The sequence below is a fragment of the Protopterus annectens genome, chromosome 5.part0 (genome assembly GCF_019279795.1).
Source record: "Protopterus annectens isolate FY-2018-M chromosome 5.part0, PAN1.0, whole genome shotgun sequence".
Classification (NCBI taxonomy): domain Eukaryota; kingdom Metazoa; phylum Chordata; order Ceratodontiformes; family Protopteridae; genus Protopterus; species Protopterus annectens.
In genome coordinates, this window is record NC_056735.1 from 114406719 (window position 1) to 114425273 (window position 18555).

At 39.9% G+C, this 18555-nt stretch overlaps 1 protein-coding gene across 1 annotated transcript in view; it reads right to left on the reverse strand.

The window, feature by feature from the left end:
- Positions 1–18555, reverse strand: part of EPHA6 (EPH receptor A6) — a 4848151-nt gene that overhangs the window by 2332065 nt on the left and 2497531 nt on the right. The window contains exon 4 of the mRNA XM_044072160.1: positions 13990–14145. Coding sequence (XP_043928095.1) covers positions 13990–14145 — 156 coding nt within the window. The remainder of the gene's footprint in view (positions 1–13989; positions 14146–18555) is intronic.

The following is an 18555-nucleotide window of genomic DNA, read 5'->3' on the forward strand; positions in this document are numbered from 1 at the left end:
TACATATATATATATATATATATATATATATATATATATATATATATATATATATATAAATATATATATATATATGTATACATATATTATATATATATATGTATATAGGTATACATATATATATATATATATATATATATATATATATATATATATATACACACACACACACACACACACACACATATATATATATATATATATATATATATATATATATATATATATATATATATATGGATCTACTTTGAATGAGCCAAACCGCATATAACTGAAACCCAAATTTCCGAGACAACTATGCCGAAAGTTTACATATGCAAAACATTAAAATAATGAAAGACAGAAAACCGAACACCAGTTATTGATGTAGGGTTTGTCATAGCATAATTTATGTAGATGTAAAAATAAATTATTGTGGAAAACCAGTAAAGGTGAAGCTCTAAAGCATATTTTGATTACTCCACATTATATACATTTTTCCTCAGAAACATTAAACATTATTTTAGATTAACATAATGGATTACTTTGACTCATGGAATAAAATATTCGTAGAGGACAAGAAGCTAGCACATTTGTATTATTTCCATAATTTTCAAAAAAGTGTTTATCAGAAAAATGTACATGAGCACTGTCATGTATGGGAAATGCTCAACCAGACTCTGCTACAACTTGCTGTGAGAGAAAGGTTAGTTTTTGATTTCTTGTACTTTGTATTACTTTATTGCCGTATTCTATTTTGTGATTTGTTTTCTTTACATTGTGTTTTACTTATATTCTGCTTTTAATTGCATATTAAAATAGTAAAGAGACCACAGTTGTGTCTCTAGAGAGTCACACACATTTTATTCCTACCAACCCACCCTGGTGCTATGTTCTTAAACTCAACTGTCTTTCTAGTTGCCTGCCCCTTATGTTAATTTGACCACATATCTCCTTCCTTCACCCCTATCACTGGCTGGTATGAGTAAGTACAAAATTATCTATTGTGAAATCACTCCCCTTTAACTATTTAAATTTACTGGCCATCCCACTGCATTCCATAGTACTGGAATACAAAAGTGCCCACCCCATTTCAATCTATCTTGCTCTTTTTAAAATAGTGGCTCTTCACTTAAACAGCTAAAACTTAAGTTACCCCCTCTTTCACATCTAACTGCTTAGTGCACACTGCAGTACTTAGGATATTAACCGATGTTTTACATCTTACCTGTAAAATCTGCAACATCTATTACAAGACCACCAATTATTGGAAACCCCACATTGTGCTCTCAGTAGTCATCTTGGGATTAGTGCTTCTGTTTTCTCCTGTTGAGAGGAGGAGTACAGGGACATTATTTCCTGGAAAGTGCTGCTTACCAGAAAGCTTAATAATTGCTTCATAGGTGACAGCTTGTAATCTGTGCTTATATTCAGCTCCTGGTGAGAGAAGGAGTAGAGTGCATTGATTTCGGACTGTTTCTGCTTCGGCAGTGAATGTCTATGCTTGATGTTCATGATCAGTCTGGCTGCTATTCAAGGCATCTACCACAAAAAGGCCTCTGCAAGCTTACAGACCCTTGCATCATCTGAGACAGGACTGTGGATTACCAAACAGGCTGTGGCCTGCTTCTCATTTTGGGACTGGTGCTAAAGTTTTGCTTCTGGTGAAAGAAGAAGTGAAGGAGCATTGTATCCCAGCAGAGTGAAGCTGTGGTGAGACCAGGATCAGTAGTAGCCATTCATGCTACTCCCCTCTTTTCATCATTCTCTACAAGCTAATTCTTTGTTTTCAGTAAGTACTGCTTGATTTGTTTCAGAGTTCAATATTTCTGTCTAAATACTTCATTCTTAAATTTTCAGGGTCTCCTTATTAGTTTCCCCTCAAGTGGGTGGGCAGTGCCCCATATAGACAAAGATATCTTGAGCGACATTTTTTTCCTGTAAACACAGGACTGAAATTTCACCAATACCTAGTTGCATACAGGACAACTAGTTTGCAGTGACAAGCACTGTCCCCAGAGTTGCAAACTGCATACTCCTGACATTGCTTTACATTCTCACTCCAACTGTCTAATCAATAACAAGGGAGTGTTGCCATGGATATGAACTTTCTCACTATCTGTTACCAGCTTAGTGGATATGGGCATCCTGAGGCAATGTAGAAATTACCTCATGTTTACTGAAAACAAGTTAATTCTCAAACTAACTGATATGGTATGTGAGAGATGTTTTACATAATGTCACTGGAGGCAAAGCTCTCACATAAGTACTCCTAATGTCAATAAGGTTGTCAGTAGTACACATGCTGCACCCATCACACACAATTCAAAGCAGACATATAAACCCACATATGCTAAAGGCACTTAAATGTAACTTTCTTAAACCCCAAAGACCTCCTAGATGAATTACACATAACAAATACCATCAGGAGCCTTGAATGCAGTCTCTCCAAATAACAACCACATCAGCACATACAGCCACATCTCATGGAGCCTGTACGTCTAAGCCCATAAGGCAAGCCACCACACAATCCAACATTCTGGTCATTGGTGACTCCATTGTGAGACACAGTGATGCCCCTCTCATCACGCTGAGTAAGGAGAAAGTCACGGTCAGTTGCTTATCAGGAGAAGGGATCTGCCATGTTATGAAAATACTCTGGTTAGTGGGACACAAGTACCAGTATGACTCAGTCACAGTCCATGAGAGAGTAAATGACCTGAGACATACCCCCTCAAGACTATATGAAGAGAGACATCTTGGAGCCTTCGGAATATGTGTCCCAAGTTGGTATGGGCCTAGCACTGAGCAGTATTTTACTTTCTCCTAGGATGATGCCACAACACGAACACAAGATGAGTGACTTTAATAATTGGCTTAGTTTCTGGTGTCATTCTAACAGGGTGCAATTTTTGTCAGCATGGAAGGAGATTGTCAACAGACCACGCTGCATTGTCAGGGATGGTTTGCACCTCTCCCCTCTAGGCTTTCACACATTAGCTAAAACATTGTCTTCCCCCCACAGTGCCTTTTTAAGCAATGCCAAACTGAAAGTACATCTGACATAGCAAATCAAACCAAGAAAATCTAAAGGCATTACTGTTCAAAGCTAGGAGTCTAAACAAAAACCTCCATTCCCTAGAAGCTCTCTTCACCGAAGAGAATGCTGACATCTGTGTGGTCACTGAGACATGGTTTAAAGCCATGGAGGGCACACTGACAGAGTAAGATTATAATGCTTTCCACACATTTAGACCAGCTGCTACTCAGACAGGGATATTTTGATTTACATCAAAAATAAATATACCTCAGGACTGGTCAAACAGGACAATGCACTTGAGCTACTCCATGTTCAAATCACCATAGGCAAAAAACAATACTACTTCCTTGCAAGCTATAGGTCCACCTGTATGACCCAGGAAACCCATACCATGTATTTAAACTTATTGGAAAGACTTATCATCCAACCCAATACCATATTTATGGGCATCTGTAATTACTCCACTATTTTCTGGAAATCCTATATGACACCAAATGTACAGGGACAGATTCCTGGATTTTATAAACACAAACTCCCTGGACCAGCTTGTCAATACACAAATCAGGGATGCAACCATACTGAATCTGGTCTTCACTAATATGGGAGTGTGTTACAGACCCGCTAATGTAATGTCTTCTCTGGTAAGGTCAGACCACAAAATCATCTGCCTTGATGTAAAAATAAAACCTGGACCCCCAGATAACCGTGGAGCATACAGGAACTACTCTAAGGCTAACTTCCTGCTAGTAAGTGATAGCCTAACAAAATTTCAAGCCCCCATAAACCATGAGAGCACTACTAACTATGCAGAACTGTTCACAGAAACCCTATGCAAGCATGTTAATAGCTGCATAGAGGCAGCTGTACCCTCCAGGGAGAAGTACAGAACTAACTCAAAAAACAAGCCACCCCGGAGGAATCACAGCATCAATAGGCTGTATAACAGAAGGAAGAAAATCATGTCAAGAATTAAGAGGTGCAGCACCCAGCAGGATAAAATCACTCTCATCAAACTAAACAAACAGCAACAAACAAGTCTACCAAAGCCAGATTTGAAGTAAATTTGGGCTCCGCAGCCAAAGGCATCCACAAGACATTCTTTAGCTATGTCTGCAACTTCAAAGGCAATACACAGTTGTTTGCAGAGCTGATTTTAAATGGAACCACCTATACTGAGCCAGAAGATATGGCAAACCTACTGGGTGACAAATTCTACTCCAATTTTCCCCATCTTTCTCCCTAACCTGCCCTCAGGAAATACCATCACATATAACTCCCCTGCTATCCCTAGGGAAAAGGTCCTTAATGGTCTCTCTAAGGCTAAGAGTACTGTATTAATGGGCCCAGACAATATCCCAGAATGCCTTTTAAATAGCATGAAACATGACCTATCAGACACTCTGGAATTGTTATTTAACTGTAGACTCAAAACAGGCTCCATGCCTCATGAATGGAGAACAGCAACAGTCATCCCTCTGCACAAAGATGGGCCATTTATAGACCCATAAGTCTCATGAGTCTTATATGCAAAGTCATGGAAAGAATTATTATGGAAATGATCAATAATGACACAGGAAACCTCCAGGCACTGGACCCAACCCAGTCTGGTTTAAGGTCACCAAAGTAATGGATTAGGGCAAAATGGTTCACACTGCCTATCTCGACCTGGCCAAAGCATTTTACACACTACCCTACTCAGGCATTGTTAACAAACTCAAGAAGTTAGGTATAAACCCGTATTTCACCTGGCTCACAGACAGGACCCAGGAAGTTAAAACTGAGGAGTCCCCATCTGCAAAGAGACCAGTCACAAGTGGAGTCCCTCAGAGGATCATAGGTTCATAGCTTCATACTAGGCTATCTGCCCTAGGGCATTTATAAGCCTAGCCAGAGTGTGTTTGGCTTTCGCCACCCATTTTAAATTAATTTTGCTATGCCCTTTTTCGAGGTTAGTATACTGTGCCTCTGTCTAACAGTGACACAGAAGTGATACCCGGGGTAAACCTATGATCTCCCATCCACTCATCAAGATTCCTCTTGAAGAGAGTCAATGAGGGACTCTGCCTAACCTGGACTGAGATTTTATTCCAGAGTGCAGGGAGCCTCTGGGTTATGAATCTGTCCCTCCAGCATGTCCTATTTATTTCAGTGCTGAGGTCAAGTCTCTCGAGCGCTTAGCTCGATGGGATTTGGATTTTCCGAGGTGCAGCATGTCCATTAATTTCGGGTTGGACATGGCTTTATACGTCAGGCACAGATCGCCTCTAAGCAGGCGGTATGCCACTGAGTAGAGCTGGAGTTTCTTTAACCGGGCAGCATATGGCATCTGTTTGAGCCCTTTGATCCTCTTGGTGAGGTACTTTTGGGGTCTTTCCAGTTGCTGCAGGTGTCTGGTAAGGTACATCCCAAAAGGGGCACTGTACTCAATTATGGGCCTAATGAGGGATGAGTAAAGAGGCACGATGACCTCCCCTGATCTAGATGTGAATCCCTTCATGATTAGGTGGGCTATATAAAATGTTTTTCTAACCACTTTGGCCACGTGGTTGTCAAATGAGAAATTGCTATCAACTTGGGTCCCCAGGTCCCTAATTACTTCTTCCGTACTTAATGGATTACCACCTATGTGGTAATTTGTGGGCACTTTGTTTTTGCCAAAGGGGATGACTATACACTTTTTGGTGCTTAGCTTGAGGCCATGGTTCTGGCACCAGTTGTCTGTTTCTATGAGGCCCCTTTGGAGGATGCTTGTGTCGGCTGGAGAGTCGATTATGGTGCCCAGTTTGCAGTCATCTGCGAACATGGTCAGCCACAGTCCTTCCGTGTTGGCCTGTACCTCTGAGAAATATATACCGAATAAGAGAGGTCCCAGGACTGAGCCTTGTGGGATGCCACTTGTAACTGGTTTGGAGTCTGACATGGCTCCAGCAATTCTAACCATGTGGGTTCTGTCCTTGAGCCAGTTTGTAACCCATCTAGTGACATAGGAGTTTATATTTAAGCTGGTGAGCTTATCTATAATGCCCGAGTGGGGTATTGTATTGAAGGCTTTTGCGAGGTCCAGGTAGGCTGTGTGGACCACCTTCCCCTTGTCAATGGCCTTGGTGACTGTTTCAAAGAAATCGACCAGGTTTAAGAGGCAGGATCTGCCCTTAACAAAACCAAACTGGGTAGGATCCAGAATCTGTAGGTCCTTGGACCATTCCTTTTTGGCATTTACTTCCCTGAAATCAAGGTCAATGTCAGTGGTCTGTTGCTGACTAAATTTGTAGATGATTGCAAATTAGGAGCTCTCATTGAATCCCACACTGACACAAATGTTCTCCCGGAAGGGCTGACATAGACAAACAGCAGATGTCAGAGCCACGGACTAAAACTAAATGCCAAGAAGTGCATAATAGTATCCTTTTGAAAGTCATTCATCCCAGATAACTATTATATTGACAGCACACCTGTTAGAGTTGACCCAGTAGCCAGGGAGTTAGGGACAGAAATAGACAGTAATCTTGCCTTTGACCATCATGTGTCTACAGTAGTGAAGAAACCATTCTATAAACACCCATGAACCTATGAACCTATGTTGTGCAGCTTATAAACAAAGGTATCTAGGTCCAAGAAAGTCATTGTTCCACTGTATTTGGCATTCATCAGACCGAACATTCATTACAATGCCCTAGTACAATGCCCTCTTAGATATGTACCTAACCAGGCATATCCAACAAATGGAACGTCTACAGAGATTCTTCACTAAAAGAATACAGGAAGTAAGTAAAATGTCCTTTGCAGACCACCTCAAGGCCCTGTTCCTGTATTCTGTCTCCTACAGGCTTTTGAGGGGAGATCTATGCCTGCCACACAAGGCATTGTTAGACCCCCACTTTGCTGGACTTCCTGGATATCAGCAAAATAGACAGCACCAGAATTACCCATTCTAAAGACTTAAATCTTACCTGTGATATAAATAGGACCTGCTGGAGAGACAGGTATGTATCACAGAGACTACCCTGTCTCTAGAACAGGCTCCCCATCCATGTAAAGCAGAATTCCTCCCTAACTAAATTCAAGTGCAACTTTGACAATTGCAAGGAGAAGAGGAAATTCATTACTGAACTGGCACCTACATCTCTAATGGACAGAGGCATCTTGTAATTGGTTCATCTTCCAGGCCCCTGCTAGTAAATGATTAATCTCCCACGCCCCTGCTTAAACTTATCAAGGGTACCAGAACTTGTCAGAGATTTGGGATGCATGGTTAAGCTTAGAAAGGTCGTTGTGGTCATTAGCCACGTAAACATATATGAACCTATGAACCTATTTCTTCTTGGGGCAGGGCTTACAGCTGTTAGTGTTGTTGCTTAATGCAGTTTAGATTCTCCAGTGATGGCCTCACAACTGGGAAGTACATGGGTGAACTAAATGCCCTCTAAGTGTCCATTGTCTTTTTTTCTAGGTCCTCTACATTCCAGAGATATGCTGCATGTAAACTGAATTGGTGTTGCTTCAAATTGTCCATGATGCATGCATGTCTATGTGAGTATTCGAGTGCGTGAGTGTGTGAGTGTGTGAGTGTGTGAGTGCATGAGTGTGTGAGTGTGTGAATGTGTGAGTGTGTGAGTGTGTGTCCAGGGGGGGACTAGCACCTTATACTGAGTGGCAGGATAGGTTCTGTTTCTCTGTTAACCTGAACTGAAAAAAACTTGGTAGATGATCATGTATGAATGAATGAGTTTCATGTTTCCCATATGTCCAAAGATGAAATCACGATGGTAGTACCACAGGCATTATGGATTTATACCAGTAAATGACCCTGAAATGTAATTATACTACCAAATGACACCAGTAAAGCATAAAAGCATTATAGACGTTGAGAGGTACTCCAAGAAATATATACCATCAGATCAATTGTTTCTTTTACCCCTCCCCTCCCTTTTCCTTTCCTGCCTCTACCTATCTGTATATATATCTATATCTATATATATATATCATATATTTGATATATATATATATATATATATATATATATATATATATATATATATATATATGGGTCTACTTCAGAATGTCGACCGTTCAGAATGCCGACTTTCATATGGCTGGCACCATATGATCGACATTCCGAAAGACCAACATCCTGAAATAGCACCATTTACCTACCTGTAAACAAAAACTGTGTTATGCAGGGGGGCAAGCCCCCCTGCACCCCCCAGACCCCCTGCTACTTAAATATTCTCACTCCAAGATTGCACTACAGTGCAGTAAAGGGGAATCTCCCAGTTCCGCACTGTGGGGGGATCTCCACTATCATTTTCGGCCTTTCAAACGTTCGTTCATATGGTGTCAACCATATGAGTTTCGAACATTTGAAAGTTCAAACAAATGAAGGGCTCCCATATATATATATATATATATATATATATATATATATATATATATATATATAGATATATATAGATAGATAGATATATAGAGAACTGTATAGAGTACTGTAAGCCAAGTAAAAGATATATCCCTTTACCCCATTGTAGTGCAATCCTGGAGTTAGCATATATAATTAGGGGGGTGTGGGGGTGTAGCCCTCCTACTTAGTTTGAGTACATATTGTCTTCTGGAGAGAGTTATTCATTGGTGTTGTAACTATGCATGTCTATTGTTTAAAATGTATTGTTTTGAAGTTTTTGGTAAAATAGAACATAAAACAAACAAGATGGAAGGCTATGCCCTCACATCCCCCAATGTACGTTTTATGCCCATATGACCTGTAAAGGGAATATCATGGGCTATGGCTAGAAGCATCAGATGGTAGGCTCTAGGCACTACCAACTGCTGTACTCTCTCACCTTCTAGCCCTCCCTCAGAGGTCCACTCTCTGTATAGTAACCGTTTGTCCCAATATGCAGATTCCCCCCCTTTCCTTGAGAATCAGGTGCCTCCCTAGCTACCTGCCTCAGGCCTTGAAATGTAGGGTCGGGAGCTGAGCCTGTCTCAACTGTCTCCTTGTTACCCTTCCCAGCTCCCCTTCCACAGGAGGTCTAGCATCCTCTGACAGCGGTGCCTCACTGTCAGTCTGGGTACTACTACTCACCTCTACCTTTGCAGTCAGTCTGTCCAGGGGAACATCAGTATCTACAAGCAGCTGTGGCTCACCTTTAGTCTCACTGCTACAGAGTAGCTCCCTCCCTGAAGTAACCACCTCACCAATCCTGGCTGTAAGTATGCAGTCTGTCTGGGTCTCCTCAAGGCTACCAGACTCACATGCTTGTCTCATAGTCTGACCATGTGTAACTGCATAAGTACATGGTACTGCCTCATCCAAATCTTTACCTCTCAGGACATCTGCAGGCTGATAGTTTAGTACCCCTGTTGTCTCAAGACAACCTACTATTGGCATTTTGTCTTTCCCACTTACTGGATCCCTCACCTTTGGTTCCCCACCTTGCCTCCGTGGACACCTGTATGCCACATTGCTTCACTGGTTGAATTCAAAACATTTAACCCTAGCTCCTGGAAGTGTACCTGGACTAGTGGTTTCCCTGCTACTGTCAGATTTTGTTGTACAGTCTGCGCTGCCCACCATGGGTTCCTTTAGTCCCATGAGCAGTACTGGGGGTCCCCTTCCTCTTCAGGGCTGCCCTACTTGCCAGGTATAGGTCTCCCTTCTTCCCCAACTCATCTGAAGTAGCACATTGTCTATCAGCTAACCAGATCCTCATGTCCTCAGGCAAAGTGCTAAGGGCTTGTTCCCTCACCAAAAGTCTGCCAGCTCTTCAAATGTGTTGACCTGACATCCACTCACCCAGCTATGAAAATAAGTGCTCAGTTCAGCAACATATTCACACACACTTTAATCTGCCTTGCATCTATGCTCACAAGACTTTTTCCTATACATTTCAGGTGTTAGCATAAAAAATTCTAAAATACATTTTTTACAGTAGTATAATCAAAACGGGCAGAGTCAAGCATTTTAGCCAATGCATTTACAGCTTTACCATGGAGTAAGGGGTCAGGAACCATACCCAGAGCCTCTGGTCAACACTATACTGTTTGCATACCCACTCAAACATATGACTGAAACTATCAAAATTATCCCCCTCTTTAAGTTGCGGAAGAAATGTACTGACCTGTTGTGCTTCTGGGGTCCACTTACTCCCTTTTCCATTACCTCCATGACTCTGGCAAAGAGTCAGCATTTCCCTCTCATGCCTCACCTGACGCTTCTTTTCTTTGGCTTCTATCTCCAAACACCTGACCTCCAACTCAAGTCTCTTTAGCTCCAGCTGGATTTTTAAGTCCACTGCAGAAAGGTTGAGCTGTCCATTCTCTGAGGATACTGTATCTCCACTGCCAGTCTGGCTGTCCTTCATAGAAAGGTTGAACTGTCCATTCTCCGAGGATATCATATCTCCACTGCCAGTCTGATTGTCCTCCTGGATGCTGTTTTCTGATGCAGCTGTAACCAAGGCTGCAATCAGGTCTGCCTTAGTCAGGTTTCCATGCACCAGTCCCCTAATCTGGCACATCTCCACCAGCTGGCTCCTTGTCAGCTTTCCATACTCCTCTGCTGACATGCTGCCTGCTCACCCTGACTAGCTAAACTAACAAAAGAAATAAAACAATTGTGATCTGAACTCTGGGTATTCACTGCATGGCTGATTTAGAGTACAAAACACCTTCAGAGATCACTGTACATACGCTACAGGATTCACTCTACCCACACCACTACAAGCCAATTAGTATTTGCCAACTACTTAATATGTGATGTGTATATCCCAACCACTGCAACCACATGTCACGCCCGTGCCCTGGCCCAGCAATCAAGGAGTCTCAATCCTCACCACTAACACCTGAGAGGGCATCTCATATGAGAGGACAGGATCACAGATACACACAGTAAAGTGCAATTTCTGTTAAGAGCACACAGCAATCACAGTCAGTCTGGGGCTGGTTTCTCCCTTGCTTCCCAGGTCCCCAGTAATACTCCCCACTGGTACAGCTATAGGGTCCAGATTTCAGTGTAGCTGGCAAGCTAAAACCTCCAGTACCCTCTCTGTCTCTGTCCAACCAGTGCTTTGTGTCCCTGCCCAAGTAGCTCACACACACACACACACACACACACACACACACACACACACACACACACACACACACACACACACACACACACACACACTTTGAGATAAGTATTTATACAACTTCACAGACACTCCTGGGAAAGGCTGACACAGATTCTCCAGCTGTGCCCCTATACCCAGACTATATGGTAGTAATTACTGCTACCACCAGCTAATAAGTATCAGCTACCCAAAGGCCCTTAACAGGGTGTCCAATTATTACTGTGCAATATTAATATCCAATAGTAGTGTAAATTAAGCAATCAAGGTTTATTGGAAGCTTAGTCCAGGATCACTTATAAGCATGCAATGTACTCTAGAGCTTAAATTATCTCTACATAAACCAGCCACAGTTGAAAGTGTTTAAAAATATTTAATAATAATGAAAACACAAGACAATACTACTACACCACAGTGCTATTCAAGAGTTCAGACATCACACAGAAACTTAAAATAATTCAGTACAGTTCTGACACATCTTTATAGTCTTAGCTATTTCTACAAGAAAACACACTTCTAAGATAACTTACTTAAGACAACAAGCAGTGCTGAGATAGATGTCCATGATCAAAATGCTTAATAATCTGTGGTTCTCACTGTTTAAATTAAAACTGCAGTTCTGGTAAACATTACATCATCTTTTACACCTTCCTGGTTTCCAGGCCACACAGAAACTGCATTTACATTCTTTTACACTTAGAGCAATAAAGGACATTCCACATGTAAACTCTAGTAATTATTCCTTAAAGTTAAAACAATAGAAAGAATGTGTTTAGCTAGCCTCTTCAGCACCACTCTCTAGATCAAAGGACAGATTAGAAATAATTTTAACTTTAAAAGAAAGATTTGAAATGCTTGACTTAGTTTTACTTACAACAGATGACAATGTTGCTACAATCTTGAAGTTCAACTTTTACAGTATTTTTCTTTCATTTAAGAAACAAGCCTGTATTTTACATTTATATTCACAAATGACAGAATTATGTATCAAATTCTATTTGGCTAGGCTGGCAGCCTTCACCCATCTCTACCCAATCTTCACACCCCCTTCACTGCAAGAAAAGAAAGAAAGAATGTTTACCTCCTTCATCAAGTGAAGCCAATGAAAATCTCAGAAAATTCAGCAGTGTGCTAATACCACAATGTAAATCATCCAGCACTGAGTGACACTTGGCACAGTTAGATTTGCAGGAATAATGTTTGTACTCATCCCTCTGAAATTCTGAGATTAAACTGTTAAACCCAAGTACATATTATTCTAAACTTGTAATGATCACGTGGAAGGCAATAATATGAATCCAAGTGCTACATTTCACTTTAATGATGCCTCATTCAGTTTTGCACAGGTCATGTGAAAACACTGCATATTTGGGGGTTTAAGGTTTTAACAGGTGGACACAAGCTCCTTTGCAAAATTCTATATGTCCTGATAAATACCACAAGTCACTCGATGCTTCCTACTTTAAAATAAAGGTCAGCTGAAAATGGCAGAATGACAGTATTACAATACTAAACATCTGTCAAAGCACCCTGTCTAATGATGACTTAAACCTACATCATGAATGTTTTTTTTTACTGGAACTTAAAGTATTCCATAAAAAATAAGTATATTTTTTCACCCACTAAAATTGTCCTAAACTTTATATTTCTGACAGGATTTTCAGAAAACTTTCAAGTTTAACTTGCTGAATGTGGCAGTTCTTGTAATTGTGATGCTTTTCTACCATTCCGTACTCTTGTAAAGTCCTTAATTAGCTAGACTAATAGTTTTCTGTTACAGAAAGAAGCATTTTTATCCATTTACTTGAAGTGGGGATATCTTGTTCAAAACTGTGCATCTAGTTTCCAAGGCATTTTGCATATTAATTGTAATTCACATTTTCATACAACTGGGAAAAGGTCCAGATACTGGGTTTTAATATTTATTTGTGCATGCACGCGTGTGTGTGTGTGTGTGTGTGTGTGTGTGTGTGTGTGTGTGTGTGTGTGTGTGTCTCCATCTGACTCACAAGGTGAGTGAGCATTTCAGAAACATGAATAGTTTTTGTAGCTGCATCACACAATAATACAACCCATATTTTAAAACAGCTGATGATTATATTTTCTGATAAACATAACACCAATTTAGCATTGCATCTTGTGTTTTTCCTTTGTTGACATCAAATGAAAGGAGTTACATCCCGTGACGCTAGTACACATATTAACATACATTTGAGATCATTCAGCAGATCTGAATTCCACAAGTGATGTTTCAGCAAACACTATCTGTTGAAGCATTACTTCATAACACAAATATCAGAAATACTTTTTTTCTCTTTGAGGCACAGTTCCCCCACACTAACCATACAGGTTGAGGCATTTTGAGACTTCTACTCTGTAATGGTTGGTGGCTTGCATAATGGTGAATGCATTTACCATATAGACAGATCCAAGGTAAAGGGTTTGAGTCTCACCTTTGTGAGACATGACTAGGTTTAAAAGTGCTCCTGTCTCATTATCCTAGTAATTAGTCATCTCCAGGGTTACTGCATCTTGGAAAAAGATAATACACTGAGATTTCAGAAAAATATAGTCACTAAGCCATGTACAACAGCAAATGCATTGTTAAAATGTAAGAGTTATGACTTTATGTACTTCCAGTTCTATCTATGTGGTGTATTTTGGATATCAACTGTCAGTGGACAATGACTTCAAAAATGGAAAACTTAAAAATATTTAATGCCGATAATAAAAACATCAAGTTGAACAGGAAAATTATTTAGACATTATCACCCTGCCTTTGTTAAAATTCTTGACAGGATAATTATTCTTTACAACTCTAAAAGAAGTAAAAAAAATAAAATAAAAGGCTCATCAACATACTGGTACATGACATTGCAGGAGGATCTTTTTCTGCCCGAAAATATCCCTTTTCACATATGCAAACATAGGTTCCTTCTCCGTAGGTGAAACTGTGAGGTGGACATTTGATACATTTGGTATTTCCTGCATAGGCTTTATAGAAGCCTGGCCGGCAAGCTGAAAGACAGAAAAAAGTTACAACTGTTCAGACATATGAATACTTTACAGACTTCTTTTGCAATACTCACAGTAGCAGTTCTTGTAGTAATTATTATACATTTATAAAGTTCTTACTCTTTCACATTTAGAACCTAATGACATGACTGAGTTCCATGCAGACTCAATGCATACAAACACCCAAGAAGAGACAATAAAACAGACAATGGTTGAACTTTATCTAAACACATAGCCAGAGGAATGGCACAATACAACTTCATTCAACTAATTTAGACTGGTAATAAATAAATGACATATAAATACATGGTTTCTAATGTCCCCAAAAAGCTTAGGTTGGTAAGTCAGGGTAGAACTAATGTTCGTGAGAATACTATTTCTTAATTCTTTGATGTTTACAAAGGGTAATCCTCCCAGCACTTGCAATGTATCCAGAATTGCCTTCTTCTGTGGTTTATATGGAATTATATGTTTTGGGAGTATATTTAAGTATGACTGCGGAATCTCGACGTTGGCTGGTATAGCACTTAGGTCTTCATTTTACTTCACAGCTGACCCGACTGTAGATCCTAAATATCCGTATGGTGCCCTAGTTTTTGACAAGTATACATGTCAACTTGTATGCCTCAAAGACAAGTTACAGGTGAGCTGATGATCCCAAAATTGCGTGTAGATGAAAGTGTTGTGTCTGTGTTAACAAGTGTGTGTGTGTGTGTGTGTGTGTGTGTGTGTGTGTGTGTGTGTGTGTGTGTGTGTGTGTGTGTATATGTGAGTGTGTGTTAGTGTGTGTGTGTGTGTGTGTGTGTGTGTGTGTGTGTGTGTGTGTGTGTGTGTGTGTGTGTGTGTGTGTGTGTGTGCGTGTGTGGATCTGTGTGGGTGTGTGCAGGCACTCATGTGTGTATGTGTGCGTGATTGTGAGTGTGTGTGTGTGATTGTGTGTGTGTGTGTGTGTGTGTGTGTGTGTGTGTGTGTGTGTGTGTGATATGTCCTTTAGTAGACTGACATCCAAAATTATGATCTAGGATTAGTTTCTCTCCTTTAGCTCACTCAGTGCTTGGATAGGCGATAGGCTTTGGCTGTATCATGATCCTGACTTGATAAAGTTGGATGAGAGAGTGAAAGAGAATTTCCTATTATGAGCCCATGACTACGTAATAGCAGCACCAGTGGTGCAAGAGGTAACACACTCACCTTTGTTGCAAACACAGTGGATTCTTTTCCCATACCTGTTAGATTGAATCTGAATACTAAGAGCAGCAAAAGGGGGGTGCACTACCCTCCTTAGGGTGTCGTTCTTTGGATGCAACATTATACTGAGGTCCCATCTGCATGAGCTGGTGGTAGCTCAGGTGGATGTAAATGATTCCATGGCACCTATTGAAAAAGTAGGGCTCTTTATTTAACACAACAAAACAAACATTATTGACATATTTACAAAATGTACATAATTATAGGCACATTATACACACATTTTGATTTTTTAACTATTTATCATTTTTGTATAACATTTTCATTGTTATTCTTCCATAACTGACCACCACTCCTTCTTCCACTACCACAATCTAATTTCCCAATATATCTGACAAAATCCATTTCGCATTAAACAGAATTTCATTCAGGTTTTCATTCCAAGTAACCCTTATTACATTAAATAAATTCTTACCTACAAAATTCTTAACACTTCTACCTACTACAACACTATGCCACTTAGACATACTCTCATACCCCTCACACTCCTGTTACCTTTAACCTTCCTACTACAACTTACCCCACTCCAACTTACAGACATCAACCAGAAACCCACCTCCACAACCTCTACCCATAGTTTACCCTTCAATACCTGCCATGACATCTCACCTAACCTATACCTAACAGACAGCATTCTTTGCTTTAAACCAAAACTACTCCCACTAAACTGTAAACTCAACTCACCCCCTCCTACCCACCCATACCACAACCTAAGAAAAAAGCTAGGACTTTCTACTCTCCTACATAAGCTCTCTGAACTAACATTATGCAGAGATATCCATCCCAATCCTGGCCCCGCAAATTCATCCCCAAACCAACACAGCTCCCTCAAATCCTTAAATATAACAATCAACCTTCAAAGTATTTGAAATAAAAATCCCTCAATTCCATGCCTGGATAGCACATAATAAACCCAACATTATCGCTGCCACAGAAACCTGGCTCAAACCTTACATTAAAAAGTCTATTCCTTCCCCCTCATTTTGCATACCTACACTTAGATAGGCCCTGAAAAAAAGGTGGTGAAGTAGCTCTGATCTATCCAAATAGCTTCAATATAGTTCCATACAATTCACCTACACCAAACTTCTCTACTGCTAAACTCTTAATAACATTCCTAAAAATAAATTAATACAAAAATCTCTGTATCATTGCCCTGTACATTCTCCCTGGGAATACCATTCCTATATTAGAGGACACCCTAGCTTGGACAACCTGCAATATAACCACAAAAAGTATAATTCTTGGGGATGTTAATATTAATTGGTCAGACTTATCACAACATCACTCCTCGTCTAGCATAAACCTATTCAATTACAGCCAGCTAATCACTGATGTTACTAGACCCCAAAAAATTGTAACCATGGAATAATATTAGATTGCATTATGGTCTCAGGCCCCAACAAAATCTCCACCACAGGAACTCTCTCAAACAATATCAGCGACCACTTACTGGCCTATATTATACGTAGCACCTCAACACCATTAAACAGGCATCTATACAAACATGTTAGAAATCTATCCAACTTCTGCCCTTCATCGTTTAACAACACTCTAAACAGCTTTAACAGGGCTCCCCTAAAAGCACTTCCCCTAGACAAAGTAGTTGATTTTTTTAACTCTACATTCCTAAGTATCTTAAACAGGCTAGCAACCCCTGACAAAAAAGAATAAAACCTAAACACACCCCATGGCTCTCTAGAACTACTAAACAGAATATGGCCACCAGAGACACAGCTTGGAAGCATTGGGAAAAAACACAAAAATAACTCTGATCTTATTTACTATAAACAACTTCGCAATCAAGTAAAGTGCCTAATTATTATGGACAAAAAAAGAATACTACCACAGTCTACAAAACCAGTGCAAACTAAACCCAAAGCAGTTCTGGAGCTCAATAAACAATCTTCTCCACCGAGGATCCAACAGTAAATCCTGACCCAATCCAGAAAAACTACCAATGAAATAGCCACCCTCTTCAACTCATATTTTATAAACACCATATCTAACCTCACCATACCTCTCAACCTGGAAACATCAAAAATCTGGACAAGGCCCATGAAAAATAGGTACTCATCTGTATGCTGATTAACATCTAATTTGCATACATAATTACGTAACCCCACCCACTCTGATGGAATTGTGGGATACCAACTTTCAAATGCAAACTGAAGAACAGACAACCCCTGTAGCCATTCCAATGTCCCATTACCTGGCTATTTCACCCAATTTACCATAAACACTAATGTGTGCATAGTGTTTTACTTCTACATTGATTATTTTGGGTTTTATTTTTACATTTTATAGCACAATGCACAAACACTAATAGACATCTGCTAAACAAATCAATACAGTCTTACAATGAAAATAGACTTGTCATTAAAACTTCTCTGCCCTTGAAACTCACATTAATTGAAACAGCATTAAAACCCAAACCACATCCAAAGAAAATTCTTCTGGCCAGTGGTGGATAAAGATTACCTTGGGGCTGTTTTCAAATCATTGGCCACTTGCACACAAAACAAGAAACATACGTGTGTTCTTTGATACACCTTCCTGACTTTATTCACTTATATTTCTTGTATAACTCAGCACACTTGTTAGATTTAAAGCACATTTTAAATCTATTGTTTGAACATTTTTCCAGTAGTAAATGAAACAAAATGCATGGACCAGTAATGACAAAACTGCCCAATTCAGAACATTTCCATCATAAAAGTCTACTTCCACACCCACATTATAGATAGAATGACAGTAGTGTAAGCCATAGGCATCTTGCACAGCTTCTTGCACTTATTTTTAATTTCATTTTATTTGGGGGACAAAAGGTCAAAAACCAGGGACACATTTGAAACATTGCTTGTATAATTTTGTAAAGTTGTTAAACTAAAATATTGTGTTACCACCATGCATTTCACTGGCAAGTCTTGAAGCCAGGACCCTATGCACTGCAGTCAGAGCAACATAGCACTATGCCAAATTAGCAGCTTCCTGAAAAAATAGGAAGATTGAAATGTAATGGCTATCATTTAATGGATTAATTTCTCACTTCTCACCATAGCTCTCAACCTCTTAGCACAAAAAACTGGACAAAGCCAACAATGGGAGAATTCAAATTCAGTTCTCACTTCTCACCATAGCTCTCAACCTCTTAGCACAAAAAAA